The following is a 15,309-nucleotide window of genomic DNA, read 5'->3' as shown; positions in this document are numbered from 1 at the left end:
CTCCTGAGTACTAAACAGATGACATCATCACACAGAGCCTCAGCCAATCAGAGCGCAGCAGGAAACACAGCTCCGCCAATCACAGGAGACCGAGGGATGGCCTTCTGTTTACAGACGCGGCCCAGAGCACCAAGCAGCTGCGAGAGAGAGAGAGGAGCGTACAGAGGAGAGATTGTGCCGGGATGGAGAGACAGGGATGCAGTTGCTAGGGAACAGCGAGGAGACGTCCATCTTTTGCAGATACAGCAAGATTGGGAAAGGTTTGTCCTTCGTAAAGGAGGGAAATAAATGCACCATATAAAAGAGAGAAGGACTGAACGCCAGGTGATGTGACGTGAACTGGAGCGGGATGGCATGAATTATCAAACACATCTGATCACTGTGTGTTGTTGTTTCTGGATGATGATGATGATCCAGACGCCCCTCTTTGTCTGAGGATCCACAGACGGGACCGGCTTCACCCGACAGACTGACAGAGAGTCAGATCTGATGGATTCAGTGGAGAGCTGAGAAATCAACAGGCCTGAAGGTGAAACACACACACATACACAGAGAGAGAGATCAACGCCTGCCGAGAGAAACTCCTTCTGTTGTGAGTGTTTGACCACATGAGCCATGAAATGCTGTTTGCAACTCTAATTCCACAGAGTGACGTATTTCTGAGTAAACGGGACATTCAGGGAGATAAATCTTGATTTTTCCGCGTGGAACTGACTGGATGCTGAAGGGAGTTTGTATGTGACAGGTGGGTGGATGGAGGGTTAAATAGGTGATACATTAAAGTATTTATATGCAGGAGGTTAATACAATTTGATAAAAGATCGCTAATATGCAGTATATGTCTGTATATATGTATGTTTATTTATATCCTTTGATGCACCGGTTATTTTTGTATTACTGAATACTTTTAGTTTTTTTTTTTTTTTCATTTTAATTTTAATTTTAGTTCAAGTTTTAGTTAAGTTTTGTTGTGTGTCTTTGTAATTTTTATTTATTTGTTTGTTTGTGTTTAATATGTCTATATAGTTGTCATTAATTCTTAAGTTTTAGTTATTTTAGTACATCCGTTTCAACTAAATGAAAATGGGAAAAGTTTGAAATGAGTTAAAAAAAAATTTATATTTTGAATTCGTTTTTCATTTTTAATTTAGTTGTTTTTGTAATTTTTTAAATATGTCTAAATGTTTTTTATAAATTTGTGTTATTTCAGTAAATCAATTTAAACTAAATGAAAATAGGAAATGTTGTTTTTGGCATCTGCTTTTTTAGTTTTAGTGTTTTAGTAATTTTGTTGTATGTTTGTTATTTTCATTATTTTTTTTTATTATTTTTTTTTATGTCTATGGTATATCATTTTTATTGTATTTTATTTTTGTGTTAGTTTGAGTATTTTTTTTAGTATTTAAGATAATTGAAAATAAGACCAGAAACATGTATTAAAGAAGGAGATGGTCAATTTTGAAGTCATTTCAAAATGGGAGTGATTTGATGTTCAGGAAGAGTGATGCAACAATAAACACAGCATCTCTATTACTCAAAGCTCACAGTCCTTTAGTCTAAATATGAAGCACTGGCATGTAACTCATGCCACATTCATTCCTCAAATCATGTGACTTGTTGAGGAGAGTGATGCACATCATTAGCTCATCCAGAGAAATAATTGAAAGAATATGTATTTTTGTCTATATAGGCACTTGTAAATGTGCTGATCTTGTGTGATTGTGTTGATCAGTGTGATCGGGAGCAGAGGATGGGAACCACTGAAGCCACTTTACGCATGGAGAACATGGAGGTGAAAGATGAGTGGCAAGACGACGATTTCCCTCGGTAAGAAATGACTGACCTTCAACTGATAGAGATTAGTGTTCAGAATAACATACTACCATACTATTTCTGCACAGCACAGTATGTGAATCTAATATATGCACAGAATATGACCTATAACATTTGCCAAATGTGCAGTATGAGGTGCATGAGATGCTGTCTCCCACAATGCATTGAGCTCGATTTAAAATGCAACTTAGTGAGGCTGAACCTGTAGTTTTTGACATAAGAGCTAAATTTAATAATATTGAGACTAATTGACTGTTTGCTGCTGAAACATGTCTGATTATTATCAATGTTGAAAACAGTGCTGCTTCATATTTTTGTGGAAATTGGGTCACTTTTTACAGAAAGTAATACTTTTATTCAGCAAGGATGCATTACATTGAAAAGTGACAGTAAAGACACGTATAATGTCTTTAATAATTCATAATGGTAATGTTATTCATCTGTGAATCCTGAAAATAAAATGTTTCAGTTTCCACAAAAATATTGTGCAGCACAACTGTTTTCAACATTGATAATAATCAGAAATGTTTCTTGAGTAAATCAGTATATTATTATGATTTCTGAAGATCATGTGACACTGAAGACTGGAGTAATGATGCTGAAAATTCAGCTTATATCACAGAAATAAATTTAATTTTAACAGATATTCACATGGAAACCAGCTATTTTAAATTGTAATAATATTTCACATTTTAATTATTTTTACTGTATTTTCAATCACATAAATGCAGCCTTGGTGAGCAGAAGAGACTTCTTTCAAAAAGCGATTTAATTTCTCCAAACGTTTGACTGGTAGTGCTGCTATTGGTCTGTATTTTGATACTATTTAGTTATAATGATTGATTTTTACTTGCTAATAAGCAGATTTGTACCTCAGCTAAATGACACCAGGCATGTAAACATATGCTCATGTACAGCACCCATGGGGCTTGTTATTTTCATCCACAGCGCAGATGTCTTTGATTTCTGATCGATAAATGTCAGATCAGTATTAGAGCTCAGAGCGAGTAGAGCTGAGGATGTGTTATCTAGCTGCACATGAAGGAGAAATGAAGGTGAATCGTGGCATAAACAGTCCAGAAGCAGCTTATGGGTCAACATACATGAAGACATAAAGAGCACAGCCTTACATCATAATGCATTACCATTTATGGGCAAATATGAGGTCATCAGTGTTGCCATGACAATGAGGCTAGTAAGAGACACAGAGTGCTGAATAATTGATTCTGCACTATAGTGCACATTATCACACAAACCCTTGCTGAGCTTGGCTTTTAATTATCATGTACTGTTTGGAACTTTCTCTCTGATGAACCTGATTATGTTCTAGTTGTTAAAGATAATTTAACATTAAAAGCTTTTGCTTACAATTTCTGATGAAATAATCCTAAATCACCATGGCACAGCGATTATATCCTAAGGCAATGTCATAATACTTTAAAATCGTTTTATTAATTATTATTAATTAATTTTAAATTAATATTATTTCAATAAATGTTTAATGTAGTAACTGGTTTTATTATGTTTATTCATAATATTAATAAATAATATTAAAATAACGATTGACATGGTAACTTTTTTTGTGCAATTTATATTTTTAATTTATATTTATTTATATTAAATAATATTAAAATAATAATTCATATGTAACTGTTTTTGTGCAATTATGGTATGTATATATTTATATATACATTATTTTAATATTATTTATTATGTAATACTATCAATTATGCTTCATAATTGTAATATTAAATGTATTAAATAATAACTAATATTAAGTGTGTGTGTGTTTCATGTGGCAGTTGTTTTCTGCAATATAATATTTAATATATTTATTTATAATATTCATAAATAATCATATTTAATTAAACGTTTCACGTGGTAACTCTTTTTGTGCAATATAATATTTAATAATTTAATTCATTTTAATAACATTAAATTATAAAAAAGATGTTACTTTTTAAGACTCAGATCAGTTTAAATTGCATGCTTTTATTTTAGCTTTCAGTGTACTGATAGATTACCATATTAATATACCATAGCCTATATAAAAGGTATTTGAAACAATATCATACTACAATGATGCATGCACCAACATTTTAGCATTTAAGCATTTTTAATTTAAGCATCCTATCGCTGAACTGTCTGAACTGAGTTCTGTAACCGCGCTCTCTTATTAACCAGAGCGTCTCCTGACAGCGCACAGACTGCTGGGTAATTACTGACTGTAGCCAGCATGAGATACACAAACACTGCTGATCGTAATGCCAGAGAATGACGGGTTAATTGTGGCCTTCGCTCCTGCTGAAACATGTTGTTTAGAAGCCGCTATTGTTCACGGCTTGACACAGATGTGCAAACAGACTTTAAATAATCATTGTGTTGATTTGATGTAGTGTAGTTTGTTAACTGTCCCTGTTCTGTGGTAAAATAGATATATTTATCACAGATGCATGACTCTTTTCACTTGACTAGTAAGCAAAAAACACCCCAAACACCCTAGCAACCACCATTAATAACCTAGCAACACTAGCAATAAAACAATACATTAAATATCACCCAGTTAAGACCAGTTATTACTGTGGTTCAGTAAATGAAAGTGTGCCGAGTCATTATTGTGAATTGAAGAAGAGGCTCTATAATGACAGAGAAAGTGTGTTGTGTGTATTTTGCTGTGTTGTGGTCGTCTGGATGATTTCTCTGTGTTGATTTCCAGGCCTCTTCCTGAAGACGGTGATTTAGACGGACTCACTGACAACACTGGTAAATTCATCTTTTATTAGTTAAAGAAGAAATGTTGAAAGTTTTAAGTTGAAAGTTGAACTGCAGTGTTGTTATCATTGGCCATTGACTCAAAATATTTACACAATAATTTTATATTGAATTATTAAATAATATTATATGCATTTTCTATGTTTGAATGAAGAAACATATATATATATATATATATATATATATAACTTACTTTATTATAAAATATATATAATTTATTTTGTTTCAATTAGTTGCCAGAGTTGCGCATATATATATATATATATATATATATATATATATATATATATTTGTTTTATTTAAATTAGTAGCAACATTTTTTAATTTTATCATAACATTTCAAAATACAGTCAAAACATTTTTTGTCTAGTTTAAGTATTAACATTTCTAAAACTAAAACTTAAATAAAATTAATAAAAAAAATAAATAGACATTTAAAAAAGAACACAAATAAAAAATTACAAACACAAATACTTAAAAAACTCACAGAAACAAAAGTACTAGAAGTATAAATATATAAAAATCATTATTAAAATAATTATTGTATATTTAAAAAAATAATTATTAGTTAATAAATTAACATTAACTTAAATAAATTTTTTTTTTTTTTTAAACTTTAACTTATTTTATTTCAATTAGTTGCCAAAGTAGCATTTTTTCAATATAATTTCATTACATATCATAATCATAACATTTCAAAAGAAATATCATATAATCATAACATAATTTCCATTTAGTTGAAGTACTGAAATTACTGAAATATCACACTAAACTCAAATGAAAAAAGAAGAAATACAAATAATAAACAAACAAATACAAATAACACAAAACAATGACAAAAACGTGAACTAAAATTGAAATGATGTAAAATGAAAATGAAGTATGAATGAATATTATAATAGTATATTAATGATATACTCACTTGAAGATTGAAGAGTGTTTGAAGGAATTTTGTCAAGTTGATATTGAGGTTGTAAGAAAGTGTGAGTTTCTTTTAGACGTCTGACAGCTTCTTTTTATAAATGTTTCATTTTCTCAGCTTCTTTTATAAGCGTGTGTGACTTCTTCTTTCTGTCAGCTCATCGTGCCGCTCTGACGGCGGATCACACGGAATCGGTCCGACAGAAGCGCCGCACGCTGATCGCTCCGGATATCAACCTGTCGCTGGATAAAAGCGAAGGTTCGCTGCTTTCTGACGACTTCCTGGAAACACCAGACGACCTGGACATAAACGTGGACGACATCGACACGCCAGACGACGACTCGCTCGGCTCCCTCAACAACGGCAATGAGCTGGAATGGGAAGGTCAGTCGGAGGTCAAAGGTCGTGAGGTTTTGACTGGAAAACAGGATGCATTACAGAAAGAATCTGATTTGCAGATGAAAAGCAGACTGTGTTGTTTTTCAGACGACACTCCGGTGGCCAGCGTGAAGGGTCCGGGCGGCGAAGAGGGTGAGGGTGCGGGCCGTCTCTGGAGGACGGTGATCATCGGTGATCAGGAGCACAGGATAGACATGCAGGTCATCAGGCCGTACCTGCGCGTCGTCACGCATGGAGGTCAGTCCACGATACTAACTTATATTTGATATGACACAGACACAACTTTCTCTTTTATATATATATTTCTTCCACACACACACACTACCATTCATCATTTTCCCCTCAGCACTTTCAATCCTATAATAGTGTTATAAATGTTAACAAAATAAAATAAAATAACTTTTGACACCTGTAGAATTTTGTATTTAATGAATTATATATATATATGTGACACTGGAGCACAAAACCAGTCTTAAGTCGCTGGGGTATATTTGTAGGAATAGCCAACAATACATTGTATGGGTCAAAATTATCTTTTTTTATGCCAAAAATCAGTAGTACATTAAGGAAAGATCATGTTCCAATTTTCTACTGTAAATATATCAAAACTTAATTTTTGATTAGTAATATGCATTGCTAAGAAATTAATGTGGACAACTTTAAAGGAGATTTTCTCAATATTTAGATTTTTTTGCACCCTCAGATTCCAGATTTTCAAATAGTTGTATCTCAGACAAATATTGTCAGATCATAACAAACCATACATCAATGGGAAGATTATTTTTCAGATTATTTCAGATGATGCATAAATCTCAATTTCCAAAAATTGACCCTTATGACTGGTTTTGTGGTCCAAGGTCACATATTTCTTCTACATGCACTACTGTTCATCAACTTATTGATTATTGATGCTGTTTACAAGGTTAAGGGATTTAAACCAGTGTTATTTTCATATCATTAAGATACTATTATATTTTGAGTAATATTTTGAATTAGCTTTTGTTTTTATATTTTCTGTTTTCGTTTTATTTTACCTAAAGATTTAGTCATTTTATTAGTTTTTTTTTTTTTAAATGTCTATATAGTTTTATTTAAAAAAAAATATTAGAATTTTTGCCTTGAAAACGTATTGAAATATAATAAGTATTAATAATTTTTAATATTTTTATTTAATTTATTTTATAAATGGTTTTAGCTTTTGTTTTAACTAATAACTCTAATTTGAACAAACCCCTTAACACTAAATGAAACTGTGTAACTCATCACACTTTACATACAAAAACATAATATCATCACAGCAAGATCATTTATATCTTAACGTACAGTAGCAAAAACAGTTTGTTTAAATGTAAAGGATGGAAAATAGATATGAAACCTCAGTGACAAATGTTTCTTGTTTGTTAACACATTGCATGTGGACTTAAGGGGAAATCCAGCTCATTGTGTTCCAAGGCTGTTTTACACAAACAGAGGGATCAGTGAATATGGAAACCGCTAACCTTGACTCTAAACACTCTCGTGTTCCTGTTTCTGTTCACAGGTTATTACGGTGAAGGACTGAACGCCATCATTGTGTTTGCTGCCTGCTATCTGCCCGACAGCGGCTGCGCAGACTACAATTACATCATGGAGAACCTCTTCCTGTAAGACACAAATACACACAAATCTTAATGCATTAAGTTAAACTAAATTAAAGATCATTTTAGTTTCAGTTTTAATTTTAGGTAACTATAATAACCCTGTTATCCATATACTACCATTCAAAAGTAGGATTTTGATAAGAAATTAATGCTTTTATTCAAAAAAGGCTGCATTAAATTGATCAAAAGTGACGGTAAACACATTTGCAAAGTTATAAAATATTTATATTTCAAATAAATGCTGTTCGTTTGAACTTTATATTCATCAAAGAATCCTGAAAAATGAAATGCATCACCGTTTCAACAGAAATATTGTGCAGCACAACTGTTTTCAACATTGATAAATGTTTCTTGAGCAGCAATGATTTCTGAAGCATCATGTGACACTGAAGACTGGAGTAATGATGCTGAAAATACAGCTTTGATCACAGGAATAAATTACATTTTACGATATTTTCAAATAATAAACAGTTATTTTAAATTGTAAATATATTTCACAATTTTGCTTTTTTTACTGTATTTTTAGTCAAATAAATGCAGCCTTGTTGAACAGAAGAGGCTTTTGAACGGATTTTCTAGACCCTGTTTTACAACAGACAATGCAGATATTTTACAGGTTTGCTCTATGGATATTTCCTGAAGTTTTATCTGAATGCTTTATTGGATTGTCTCTGCAGGTATGTGATCAGTAGTTTGGAGCTGCTGGTAGCTGAGGACTATATGATCATATATCTGAACGGAGCCACGCCACGCAGGAGGATGCCCGGCATCAGCTGGCTTAAGAGATGCTACCAGATGATCGAAAGACGGTACAACTCAGCTGATAATTTAATGAAACACAGATAAGTACCCATATGTGACCCTGGAGCACAAAACCAGTCATAAGTAGCACAGGTATATTTGTGGCAATAGCCAACAATACATTGTGGGTCCAAATGATCGATTTCTCTTTTTTGCCAAAAATTGTAGGATATTAAGTAAAGATCATGTTTCATGGAGATATTTTGTAAATTTACTACAGTAAATATATCAAAACTTAATTTTTGATTAGTAATATGCATTGCTAAGAACTTAATTTGAACAATTTTAAAGGTGATTTACTCGATATTTAGATTTTTTTTGCACCCTCAGATTCCAGATTATCAAATAGTTGTATCTCAGACAAATATTGTCCGATCATAACAAACCATACATCAATTTTTAAATTGAATTAAAAAAAAATGACTGGTTTTGTGGTCCAGGGTCACATTATGAAAATTTGTGTTTATACTTTGTGAGATGGGACACTGATGATAGTTTGGACCAATTTTGGTGTGGGATTTCACATGAATTCTGTTCATTTTATTCCATTAACATCCAGGTTAAGAAAGAATCTCAAATGTCTGATCATCGCGCATCCCTCCTGGTTCATCCGGACAGTTCTGGCCATCTCACGGCCCTTCATCAGGTCAGGAAACACTGAACATCACAAACACCCTCAACGGTTAGTAGGATGTGTTTTAATACACTTTAATTCCTCTGCAGTGTGAAATTCATGGATAAGATCCGGTATGTCCAAAGTCTGGAGGAACTGGCTCAGATCGTTCCCATGGAGCATGTGCAGATTCCCGAGTGTGTGCTGCAGTAAGTGCCCTTCACCAGCAGCAGGAGACACACTGATGTCTTATCAGAGGACTTAGTTGGTACATGCAAACTAAAACACACCAGGGCAGGATTGAGTTCGGTCAAAGCTGTATGCAGACATGAACATTTCACATTAGCATGGTATTGGTATCACTATGTTGCATATTTAACCCTGTAAAGCCTGACATATGAAGTAATAGTCTGAACAAAAAGTTTATTGGACCTTTAGACAGAATATCAATTCTGTTTGTTGAGTAGGCCTATCATTTTTGATACATCAGGCTTTTATGGCTCATATAGTATGATATAGTGAGAATATGAAGCTCTGACTCAAACTGAGCAAACATATCCAATTTGGTGCAGATGCTGATATTTATATGGAAGTGATGAAATTCTGATGCTTGTAATGTAAATCAATGAGATCTTTATAACAGTATACACTGACAAAAATCACTCTGTCTGCGTCTTAGTAAGATGAAATTTACATGATCCAAACATACAATGCAATGCAATACAACGAACAAACGTTCCTCAAAAGCCCAATGATGATCATATTTGAGACTCACATTTGAACATAATTTTATGGAGAATCAAGTAAAGTGAATCTGCTTCAGTCCAGTATGTGTTCATCTTGAAATATTAAGTTATTCTTATGTTTACTTGATAAAAAACCTTCAATCAGACGACAGAAGACATGGAGTTGATTGTGTGCAACAGGTTTAACTACAAAGTTTTGATTATGTTGATCATTTAGAAGCATTAGAAATTTATTTATAGGGTTAAAATATGAATCATTTAATACTATAAAACACAGTACATGTACTGCATAATGTAAAAATAGCAGGAGAATCAGGGCAGATCCGAACACAGTCGTAGATTTCTCTGTGTTGAAGGTGTGAGGTTTTAGAAATGCACAGTGTTTGTAATGCGTGACGGTGCGATAACAGAGTTTGCGTTCTCCTCTTTCTGCAGATGTGACGAGGAGCGAATCAAAGCGCAGAGAGAAAGGTAAAACTGCAGGGGGTTGTGGGATGATATGGCGTTATGTGATCTGAGTACTCTGGCCTTTCCATGATTCAAATGTTAAACAGGCAGCAGGAAAGTTGCTCTTACAGTCCGGCCCATAACACACACACACACACACACATATATATATATATATGTGTGTGTATATACATCTACAGTCATGGCCAAAAATATCGGCACCCTTGGTAAATATGATCAAAGAAGGCTATGAAAATTAATCAATGAGCTGATCTTTTATTTAAAAATTTCACAAAAATCTAACCTTTCATTGGATAATAAGAATTTAAAATTGGGGGAAATATTATTATGAAATAAATGTTTTTCTCTTATTGATTTTTTACTGTTGGTATTTGATAGAATCCATGATGCCATGAGTCTAAACAAGATGTCCAGGACCTCCAGCAGAAATATAGGCCCACAACATAAAAAATACAGCAGTATATTTCATTGTACACATGGGGTACTTTATATCCCTGTGTTCACCAAACCCATCTTGAGTGTTTGCTGCTAAAAAGCTCTTTTTTTAGTTTCATTGTTTTTGGATGAGTGAGGAGAATTTTTCTTCAAACCCTCCCAAACAACATGTGCTGATGTAGGGGCTGTTTGACAAATTATTTTTAAGGCTTTCTGACCCCGAGACTCAACTATGTTCTGTAATTCTCCAGCTGTGGTCCTTGGAGAGTCTTTAGCCACTCAAACTCTCCTCCTGACCGTGCATTAGGATGATATAGACACACGTCCTCTTCCAGGCAGTTTCGTAACATTTTCTGTTGATTGGAAATTCTTAATTATTGCCCTGATGGTGGAAATGGGTCTGCTCTAGCTCTTTTCTTAAAGCCACTTCACTAATTTGTGAAGCTCAATTATCTTTTGCTGCACATCAGAAATATATTCTTTGGTTTTTCTCATTGTGATGGATGATTAAGGGAATTTGGGCTTTGGTTTCCCTCCTATTTATATTTCTGTGAAACAGGAAGCCATGGCTGGATAATTTCATGTTCATAATTACCCTGGAGTGCTCAAAATTGTGAATATGAATGGGAATATACTTCAGAGATATTTTACTCATTAGAATTTCTATGGGTGCCAATAATTGTGTCCAACGTGTATTTGAGAAAAACATTTATTTCATAATGATATTTCCCCCCATTTTAAATTCTTATTATCCAATGAAAGATTAGATTTCTGTGATTTTTTTAAATAAAAGATCAAAAAGATTAACAATGCAGATTAATTTTCACAGCCTTCCTTGATCATATTTACCAAGGGTGCCGATATTTCTGGCCATGACTGTAGATATAGAATATTGAACGCAGTTGTCAGTGTGGCTTATGCACAGTTATTGCACAGTTTCAGTTTTGTCAGACGTTTGTTGTGCACTAATATGTACCTTTGATTATATCCTCACAGGCTTGAACAACTGGCCAAGACATCAGAGAGGTGAAACTCTTTACATCCATAAATACAGTGAAGCCCCGCAGTGTTTGATGTATGTGACATACAGCTTCACAGGAATTTCTGTCTGGAGGCACAGGCTACATCTCAGTTTGGATACTGCATACTAAAAGTATTTATTTCACTGGTCATAGAATAGTATATACAATACACTAGTGAAAAATGTAATACTGAGAAAAAAAATCATGATTTTATTCATCAAGGATGCATTAAATACATTTTTTTTAATGGTAAAGACATTTATAATTTTAAAAAAAATGCTGTTCTTTTGAACTTTCTATTCATCAAAGAATCATATAAGCAGCTCAGATGTTTTCAATATCGATAATCATCAGAAATGTTTCTTGAGCAGCAAATCAGCATATTAAAATGATTTCTGAAGATCATGTGACACTGAAGACTGGAGTAATGATGCTGAAAATTCAGCTGCGCATCACAGAAATAAATTACATTTTACAATATATTCACATAAAAACATTATTATTTTAAATTGTAATAATATTTGACAATATTACTGTTTTTACTGTATTTTTAATAAAAATAAATGCAACCTTGATGAGCAGAAGAGACTTCTTTTTTTTTTTTTTTTATTACTTACAGACCCCAAACCTTTGAATCGTAGTGTACTTTTGGTTTAGTTTGGAAATAGTAAGTATTACTACATTCTACAGACTGCCATTGTCAAATCCTCTATGCATATGCATGCATTAGGTAAAATTTAAATTCATTACCTTATCCCTCATTATCATTTAAAGTTCAGACTTATGTATTCATGCAACACAGCCACTTCTTACAGTTGAAAAAAATATGAACGGAAAACCATCAGAAACACTCATTTTCAGTGCAAAGGACTTATGGATTATATATTTCAGGAAGCAATGATGAATGCACACAAGAAATAAACCATCTGAGCACCTTTGACATTTTCAGCATGAATAATTCTTATCTCGCTTACTGTTTAGACGGTTAGTATATGCAAACTGGGAAGCAGCCATCACATAATCTGGCCGTGTGAATCAGACAGACTTATATTTCAAAGGCTACTGCATTGACAGCGAAAGCTTAATGAGAAAACATCATGCATTTAGATTTTTTAGAACGCATACATGATTCAGTACTTTAAACATGCAATCAACATTGACGCAATTTAATTCTTTAATACAAGTCAATGTTCTGATTCCTGTCAAATCATCAGGGAGTTTTCACTGCCTTCACTCCAACCACATATCAAATAGTCATTTTTCATCATCTAACCCAGGAGTTTTCAGTCTTCTAGATGCCATGGATCCCCAAATATGATTATCCTAGTGAAGGATATTCCAAAAATGTAAAAACACCTAGATAATATAAAAAATTTTTTTTTTACTCATTATAGTACTGTATTGTTATTTATAGAAGGCCATTTTCATCATGAATACAAAATAAATATACAAGGTAATTTAAACTTTTTTCCCTCACAATTCTGACTTTTGTCTCAGAATTCACAGTTTATATCTAAAAAAAAATTAAAAGGTAATTTTGACTTTATATTTTGACTTTATATCTCAAAAGAATTGTAAGAAAAAAGTCTAAATTGGTGAAAAGTTGCAAGTAAATTAGTATTTCATGGCAGAAATTGGCTTTCATAGTTATAGTACTGTATTTATGTATTTATTTATATATATATATTTACTTATTTATTTTTATTTAAGTTTTATTTATCTACATATTTTCTTATTTAATAATTTTTTTTTATTTAATCTTATTTGTATTATTTATTTATTGATAGTTTATTACATTTTTTTTACTTATGTATTTTAATCATTTTTTTATTTACTAATTTTCTTTTATTATCTGTATTTATTTATTTGTATTTATTTTAATCATATTTTTTTATTATTTACTTATTTATTTGTAGCCTATATAATTTTTATTTACTTTAGTCTTGTTTTTTAATTATTTATTTTTATTTATTTATTTTGTTTTTACACTATTTCTAAACTTTTCCACAGACCCACTAGCACTTCCTTACGGCCCCCCAACCCTGAAACTACTTTTTCTACTATTTGTCCAATTATGGAAGTTAAATGTGTCGATGTGTTGGCTTTTCATGTTGATTTTAAATGCAAATGTTCAAATCTGATGTGATTGTTTAATATGCATGACATAAATGCAGAAAAATCGGATGTGATTATGTAATATGCATTCATACTGTTTGTTTTGGATGCATTATTTTGCAGGCCGCCGTCCGTGGCCGCGGAGGCCTGTCCCTGACGCATCTCATTGGGTAAGAGAGTGAGCGGCTGACTGTAGCAGTAGATTGAGCAGTAGGGTGGGTTTAATGACCTCTGGACCTTACGCCATATTTGGGGTGTCTGAATGGTGAGAGGAGCGGCATCTCGTCTGCTCTGTTACATAAAGCACATCTGCTGCTCTCGTCAGAACAGCAGCCGCAGCGACCCTGCCGCCCACCACTGCTATTTTTGACTAGACTTCTGACCGGCACATGGCCGATATCCTAGCAGAAGCATATCGTCCTGCGTGTCTGTCTTCGGTTTGGAGATTAATTTAAAGGGATAGTTCACCCAAAAATTACAGTTCGGTTATTATTTACTCAAACCTGCATGCTGTTATTTTTTATTTCATTCTCATAGCCATTTCCTTCTCAATGGCTGTCAAGGACGAAACCCCCATAAAGGCAGTCCATATGACTGATGGGCTTTATTCCAAGTCATCTGAAGTCATATGATAGCTTTGTGCGAGGAACAGACTGAAATTTAAGTCATGCGAAAACCTACGAAGGTGTTATTGACGTCCACCTTGACATGACATGACCATTTGATTTTTGAGAGCTACAGCAAAAAAGTTTTTTCTAATTATAGTACTGTACTGTTATATATAGAAGCCCATTTCTGTCACGGAATAAAAAATAAAAAGATAATTGCTTTTTACTTCACAATTCTGACTTTACATCTCACAGTTCTGTTTTTCCTCACAATTGTGAGTTTATGTCTTGTACTTAAAATATACATACATTAAATAATTGACTATGTATATATAATTTTTTATGAATTTATATTAATTTAATAAGATGTATGTAATCATGTTATATGCTCAGCAAGATTATATGTAATATATTAAATCTATAAAATGTTTATATATTAAATATTGAACATATGAAATAATATAATAACTCTGAAAGGATTATTAACCAAACTAAAAAAATCTCTTCTCATTTTATTTAGTTTAACTTGACATACTTAACTGAAATCAAATAAAAAACACAAAACCAATACAGACATATTTAAGAAAAATGAAACAAAAACAAAAAAACTAATAAATGCATACATACTTTTTTTTGTGACATTTGGATTATTTTTTGTAAAACTCGCCAATTCACACGAGTAGAAAGCAAAATTATTAATACCTGCAAAACACAATGATCCTAAAAATCTAAAGGAGGGTTAAAATTCTAAATATAGTGATTGTGAATGATATTTTTCTCATTTACAGATACACCTCAAGGCAGGGATTCATCTGTGCATGTCGTTTTCCAAAAATGTTCCTTTAAAGAACAATCATGTGGGCGAACACAATCATCATCATCTCAGAACACAACAATGATGTTTGTGGCGCTGTCTACAGTGCCGTTTTCCATAC

The 15,309-nt window shown here is 32.8% G+C and overlaps 2 protein-coding genes across 4 annotated transcripts in view; one reads left to right on the top strand and one right to left on the bottom strand.

Moving 5' to 3' along the window:
* LOC306881095 (ceramide synthase 2-like) overlaps positions 1–15,309 on the bottom strand; it is a 385,605-nt gene that overhangs the window by 203,414 nt on the left and 166,882 nt on the right. The window lies entirely within an intron of this gene.
* Positions 657–13,923, top strand: LOC306880750 (caytaxin-like; the record flags this gene model as incomplete). Its single annotated transcript, XM_079434490.1, has 12 exons — positions 657–745; positions 1,733–1,827; positions 4,550–4,596; positions 5,684–5,911; positions 6,014–6,163; positions 7,467–7,569; positions 8,244–8,375; positions 8,927–9,013; positions 9,091–9,189; positions 10,162–10,197; positions 11,626–11,655; positions 13,890–13,923. The coding sequence occupies exons 2-12, from the start codon at positions 1,751–1,753 to the stop codon at positions 13,921–13,923; spliced, it is 1,023 nt and encodes a 340-aa protein (XP_079290616.1). The 5' UTR covers positions 657–745; positions 1,733–1,750.

This window comes from Barbus barbus (assembly GCF_936440315.1).
Source record: "Barbus barbus genome assembly, chromosome: 15".
Lineage (NCBI taxonomy): Eukaryota > Metazoa > Chordata > Actinopteri > Cypriniformes > Cyprinidae > Barbus > Barbus barbus.
This window is presented reverse-complemented; position numbering and strand designations above follow the sequence as displayed.